The 7,203-nt window shown below is 46.8% G+C and overlaps 1 protein-coding gene across 1 annotated transcript in view; it reads left to right on the top strand.

The window, feature by feature from the left end:
- Positions 1-255: 255 nt before the first annotated feature.
- The window catches only part of pax9 (paired box 9), a 7,219-nt gene continuing 271 nt past the window's right edge, over positions 256-7,203 (top strand). Inside the window, exons 1-3 of the mRNA XM_019890434.1 lie at positions 256-607; positions 3,316-3,954; positions 7,092-7,201. Of these exons, the coding sequence (XP_019745993.1) occupies positions 307-607; positions 3,316-3,954; positions 7,092-7,201 (1,050 nt within the window). The 5' untranslated portion in view covers positions 256-306. The remainder of the gene's footprint in view (positions 608-3,315; positions 3,955-7,091; positions 7,202-7,203) is intronic.

Raw genomic sequence — 7,203 nt, 5'->3', positions numbered from 1 at the left:
TTTATTACATCAGATTTTTGAAGGTGGGTTTTTTTTTCCTGGGAGAAGGGGGTGGGGGGGGGGGTCCGCACCCACGCAGCGTGGATGTGGCCACTGGTGTACTATCAGTCTCAATAACAAACACATTGGCGGTGACATGCAGTCAGAGTGATGGCTGAGGAGGGTGGTGGGAGGGGAGAGGGGGAGGGTCAAGTGTCATGTCAGACTCCGCGAACCAATAGCAGCGCGCCTTGCTAACTCTCAGCCAATCAGGGACGGAGGAAGCGTACGCGCGTCCTGCCTCCGAACTGTGAGGAGCTGAAGGAAATGTCCAAAAAAGCCGCTCGGGAGTTTCGCGTCTTCATTCGCCAAACGCATCCGAGCTTCGCGATCCGCCTCGCCCGTCTCGTCAAGGCTCCGCTGCCGGTGCTCGCTGCCGGGCCGGAGAGCAGCCGGGTGGTCGCTGCTTGCAGGTGGGGTGGAGGGGGCGGGGGGGGAGGACGACGTGGAGGAGGAGGAGGAGTTTTTTCGGTTGTTTTGGACACGCTGGACGCGGTGCGGGAGCAGAAGCAGCAACAGCAGCAAGCGGACGCCGCCGTGTTCCTGCTTCGCGGCTTGAACGCCATGGGTGAGTCGCCACACAGCACGCATGCGTTGGAGGGGGCGGGGGGGGGCACTTTTTGGGCTTCGCGCGCCACGCGGCGTGGACGGAGGGACGGCTGCCGGTTAGGATTGATCGTGCGCCGGTGGCGTGCGGGTTCAAGTGTGTGGAAGGAGAGGAAAGGGGGGGGGGGGGGCTGGAAAGTTGTCCGAAGCTTAACTTTCAAAACACTGCTCATGTTTCGGCGTGAGGCGTCAAAATGATTCCAAGTGGCGCGATTCCCCTTGCATGCGCGATGGAATTCTTTGACGTCCGAATGCCAAACAATGAGAGCGAAATAATCCAGGGAAAAGCATGTTTTAAAAAGTTAAATAAGACCGCCCCCCCCCCAAAAAAAAATAGAGGCGTAACATGACAAAATAGAAGAGCTCCGTGAAGCCATAGTGCGGCTTCTGCTGGAGTCAAGTTTGATTTCGCTCGCGTCTCAGCACCGGACGGTCGATTTTTGGCCTTTTGGACTTGATTTTTGCTCCACTCGCCTCTCAGCGTTAGAAGCATTCAGCACAAACTGTCCCAAGCATAAAAACAAAAAACAGATTAGTCCGACCATGAACTTGAACATTTATCCAAATGACTTGAGCGAATACACTCGAATCTCAGCATTCGATTCAGGATCAGCGCATCCTGTCAAGTTCGTCAATAGAACAAATCAAGAGCAAGTCTCGGCATGCGTCCACCAAACAAAAAAAAAAAAAACGAATGTAGATTTTGGACCGTTCACACGCTTGAGGCCCGTACATGCAGCCGGAAGCGTCACGATGCATGTCGTCAGCCTGCCTGCATGTGTACGAATGAGTTTCAGCATGCGTGTTGCATAGCTGTCGAATTGAACCCGTTTGGGATTTGACACGCTTGACTTTCAGTATTCGGGGTCAAGGCGGGACGCGTGTGGTGGAGCAAAAAATAACGATGCAGCTCGGAATTCATCTTCAGACTTTTCAGACACTCGAGTCTCAGCATTATTTGGGCGAGACTCGCCTTTTGAGACGCCAGTCTCAGCACTATCCGTCAAAAACGCATTCACGTCACTGCTTCGCGTTTCTGCAGTCAGGTCTCAGTATGGTGCATAAATTTAAAAAAAAAAAAAAAAATCCAAATGTATATAGACACACCCAAATCTCAGCACGACCTCCAACTGTTTCGTGTTCAGCGTTTGTGCACGTTGAGATGGAAATTGTAATACTGTAGTTCGGTTGAAGCTCATTTTTTTCCTGAATGTAAATCTCAGCCTTATGTTGGAAAAAAAATTCATGAGGAGATTTGCCATTTTTACACTCATATCTCAGCATGATGCGGAAAGATGCAGAACTATACAGTGCACCCACATTGCTGTGCAATCTTTGCATCGAGTAAAAAATTCAAATCAAGCCAAGGTATTTTCTGCAAAATGAATTAAAAACAACTTGCAGTTGTTTTTGATACACGCAAAGTACACGCGAAAACATATACTAGCGTGTATACTTTTTGGGGGTGCGGGGGGGGGGGGCAAAAAGAAACATTGGCGTTAAGTTTGTCGCGTTTGCGTTTCAGCATGATACACAACATGCATCCCGTATCTCGCTTTCAACTTTCAAAAGTATTTCGGATATTTCTTTTTGGGGGGTGGGGGGGGGGGTGCAAAAAGAAACATTGGCGTTAAGTTTGTCGCGTTTGCGTTTCAGCATGATACACAACATGCATCCCGTATCTCGCTTTCAACTTTCAAAAGTATTTCGGATATCAATTCGATAACGCCTGAGTTTCAGCATGAAACATTGCGCGAACCTGTAACGAAGTCACACACAGGTGAGTTTCAGCATCGCACGATGCGCTTGAGTGTCAGCGTGCTCCACAAGCGTGATTGAGAGCAGAATTCACTTTCGGACTGACCTTGAACTGACTTTCAGCACGATGATGTGCAAAGTTCTGTTTCTTTTCGATACACTTTCGTTTAGGCACAATGCTTCAAAAGTGCATCGCAACCACTCGGGCTGTGATTTATTAGTATTTATTTTTTTTTTACATTTGTTGATGCTCGTGTTTCGGCATGACGCGAGCATAGGCTGCGAAAATAAATATAATTTATCTCAAGGTTAAACTTGAAATGTCAGCGCCAAGACGCAAACATGCATTTTGCATCTCATGGAGCAAAAGACACGCGCGGTCTTTCGTTTTGGGGCCTTTGAAACACTTGAGTCTCAGCATGATGCTTGCGTGCAAGCAAGTGAAGCATAACCGAAGCATAAACGACTCATAGATGACGTTTGATGTGCTTGGGATTCCGCATGCGCGCGTAAAAGACATTACGGCACTGCCAGTGTGGCCTTGCAGCAGGAACTCACTTCTTTTTATTTATTTTTTTTGATACGGTTGGTTTTCAGCATGATGATGCAAGCGTGAAAAAAAAATGCAGTTGATCTTGAATTTACCCTCGATTGACTTCTTGAGTCCATCTGGAGAACAAAAGACGGCTTTAGTGACTGATCCATTCAACTTGGCTTGAAGCACGCAAAGAATAACACGAACGCGCTGCATCTCGGTCGGATTTATTTGAAGGGCTAGAACAGGAGGCAGTTGGGGCGAATCCAGTTTGAATCTGGGCATGCACGCCCGGTGTGCAGAGAGCCCAGCAAAAAAGTGGCTTTGGAACGGGCCGGACCCGGCCGCGACTAACCGCTCTCGCCCTCGGCTTGCAGAACCGGCCTTCGGCGAGGTCAACCAGCTGGGCGGCGTGTTCGTCAACGGCCGGCCGCTGCCCAACGCCATCCGGCTGCGCATCGTGGAGCTGGCGCAGCTGGGCATCCGCCCGTGCGACATCAGCCGCCAGCTGCGCGTCTCGCACGGCTGCGTCAGCAAGATCCTGGCGCGCTACAACGAGACCGGCTCCATCCTGCCCGGCGCCATCGGCGGCAGCAAGCCGCGCGTCACCACGCCCACCGTGGTCAAGCACATACGGACGTACAAGCAGCGCGACCCGGGCATTTTCGCCTGGGAGATCCGCGACCGGCTGCTCGCCGACGGCGTGTGCGACAAGTTCAACCTGCCCTCCGTCAGCTCCATCAGCCGCATCCTGCGCAACAAGATCGGCAACCTGGCTCAGCAGGGCCCCTACGAGGCGGCCAAGCAGCCGCCGCAGGCCCACGCGCACCCTCACGCGCACCCGCCGCAGCCCGCCGCCCTGCCCTACAACCACTTGTACTCCTACCCCGGCTCCAAGGTGGCCACGCCGCCGGGCATGCCCGCGCTCCCCGGACACATGGCCATGCACCGGATATGGCCCTCGTCGCACTCGGTCACGGACATTCTGGGGATCCGATCCATTACCGAGCAGCAAAGTAAGCCGGAAGCACGCCTCGCCTGCTCTTGTCCCTACTCTGTGTGTGTGTGTGTTTGTTGACATTTCTTTCGGCATCCCTTAGCGGATTTTTCACTTTAAAAAGTGTGGTTATCAGTTTGTGGGCTGCGTCATGCGTGCGTTAAAGGCTATACCACTCCCTTACCCCGGAAACACGTGTAACACGACACGATGTAAATCAACCTTAATACTCAACGTCAACACGAGATTTTGCTTTCACTTTTCTTTTTGCGGTTCTCCAAGGAGGCGGGAGAGGGGAGCGTGGTCAGGCCGCTGCCAGGCTTCCTCTTCCCGGCTCGACACGCAGCTGCACCGCGCGGGGGGAGGCTCACGGAGGAATTGGTTGCAGTAGATGAATTTGCGCGTGCTATAATATTTTAAACTCCACGTTAAAGCTCTAGAGGACGAGTTTGAACAATAATTAAAAAAAAAAATTCTCAGGAGCTCGCTTTGTTTTATTTTGACGGGCACTCGGGCTTCAACATGAGTACATGCGAAGTGCCATTTGAAAAGACAACTTTGATTGACATCGTGTGACTTCTCGTGGACTAGGAAACTCACACACACACACACACACACACACACACACACGGAGTTGTGCCTTCTGGGAAACAATGTACAGGCTATATCATTATTTTAAGAGAAGTGTATTCAGGATTTTAAATCTTCCACTGTGTTATCAGAAATCGGCTGACATCCCATAATAGTTCCGCCTAACAGATAAATTGTAAGAATTACGCGTACACTTCAATGAGGGTGTGTGTGTGTGTGTGTGTGTGTGGTGACGTCACGCGTAGGGATTTCGTGAGTTTAAATTTTTCATCGATGTGTAAGCTTATGTTAAATTATCAATTATTTTCATTTTACAGATGCAATATGCAGTTTTGCATCAAACGATAATGTATATATTTTTGAGTAAATGTGACAAAGTAAAATACGATCCCAACAATTTTCTGGAATGTTGAGTTCAAAAATGATGTCGCCGAACAAACCGTGGGAGTGTGTGTGTGAGTGTGTTTCGTTGCATTTGTTTGAATTTGAATTCAACACCACCATGAAAGACTAAAATGTGGGTTTAAAATAAAAAGCAGAAAGGCCACCGCAAGAAAAGAAAAAAAGTAGAAGCTTGCATAAATAATATCAACAATCATGACCGCCCCCAAAAAACGTCTAAGAGAGAAATTTAAAATGCTACTGCAGTACAATTAATGAGGAAAAAAAATATAATCAATCAAAAAAATCATGACACAAAATGAAATCAAATATAACGTGAAGTAAGAACACATTAGAATGTGATCCGTCCAGTGAAATATTAAAGAAAAATCCATCAAGAATGACGGAAACTAAATGGGGCAAAACACACACACACACACACACACACACACACACACACACACACACTCCTGAATTGCGAAATGTGGATCCATTACATAAACTATATGCACAAAAAAAATAATGTAAAAAAATCTATCGACAAAATTAACACGTGAATTCATGATGAAGTCAAGCTCATATGAATTCATATTGTAACCAAAACAGATTTTCACCACACATAAAATGACCGCGTCAGCAGATTCCGACATTGGGCTTGCGTTGACGTGATTTAAGCCCACAAAATTGTCATGTAATGAATAAAACGCTATTTGGGATTTTTGTCATATTTGTCATACGACAAACAAGTGTAATTTAATGGTATCTGGGCACAACATGTCAAACACCTGCACCCGTATAACGAGAGCTGTATTCAAAATATGGCGTTTTTACACTTGTTACGGTTGATCGTTTGACTTGTAGGTTGCAGCGATGTACAAGGATACCAGATCACACCAAGAGGCTGTTCTTCATAATTCGGGGCGAGATCGAAATCACCAAAATATTAGAAACAAGCTTTGTGATGTAAATGTCAAGTCGGAATGTTTTTCGCGGGCACGTTAGGTCGCCATTTGAGGCCTTGTGAGAACGGAAAATGCAACGATTTGACGACATTCAGATTTTTATTGAATTACTTATTTGAATGAACTATGAATATTTGTGGAATCGTAACAATTTATTTGTGCCTATAGCGGCACCACCCAAGGTGACAAAAGTGGGCACTTAAGTCCAACTATATGTGTGTAAAAACAAAGTGGCCAAAGAACGAGGACTGATTCAACTTCTTTAAAGTTCAGACTCTGAGATTTTCGGAAGTACACAAGTAACCACATTTTCATTACTTCTCACAACGGCAAACAGGGTGCAAAGAGATCCTCCATTTTTCTTTACCATTTGAAGTTTATTTTAGGTTCGAAATTGGTAAAAGCTTTCTGAACAACGTACAAATACTTTGTTACTGTACTTAAATAGATTTTTCAGTTATCTGTATCCTTATGTTCACCGTGTACATTTTGGATATCTTATTTGTACTTTCTGATCGTTAGTTTGCTAATATGTATGTTGTATTGTTTTACAATATAAAACAGAAGTAAACAGTGGGACCTTAAGTCAACCAGAGTTGACATCATACTCGTCTTATTGATTGTTGAATTGATTGATTTGAATTTGGGAGACTTAAAAGAAGAGGGGAAAAAACGAACCACAGAGCTAAACTACATTCACATTTATTTGATCTTTGTTTCGTTTGTTGTCAAAACTTCATCCTAGCCCCGAAATGGCGTCGAATGCTCCCACAGTCCCACTTGACAGTTACATCACACTCAAAGCGCGTCTAATAACATTTGAGTGATTTATACCTCATCCCGAATTATTAGGAACGACCCCTCCGTGTTACCTGGCGTGGTTGTACGCCACCGTGACGGCGCAGCACAAAATACAACCGCTGGCAAATGTCAAAATTCACATATTTTTCATACGGATCTCATTATAGGTGGGCAGGTGTCTCCAATGACTGTGGCCAGTTAGAACATGGGTTGAATCAGGGCCTTTATTTATTCGACTTTTTTTTTTTAAAGTCTGAACTTCTTCTTAATTACAGTGAATGAGTCTTTTTGCTGAGTTTTGTACTAACATTAATCTAACATTATCGCAACTAGCACGGCCATCATTTTGTGTCTGTTGGGGCACGACATTAGATTTAACGGCGTTTTTTATAATGATTTCTTTTTGTCACCCACCGACCAGACGCCGAGTGGCTTGCGCACAGCGAGCAGCTGTGCCACAGCACCCAGCATCCCGGCCTCCCGACGGCCCACCACCCGAGCGTCAGCCTCCACGGGGTACAGCGGCACCACGT

Source organism: Hippocampus comes, unplaced genomic scaffold (assembly GCF_001891065.2).
Source record: "Hippocampus comes isolate QL1 unplaced genomic scaffold, H_comes_QL1_v1.1 scaffold168, whole genome shotgun sequence".
NCBI lineage: Eukaryota > Metazoa > Chordata > Actinopteri > Syngnathiformes > Syngnathidae > Hippocampus > Hippocampus comes.
Note: the sequence above shows the minus strand (reverse complement) of the source record. Positions and strands in the feature narration are given on the sequence as shown.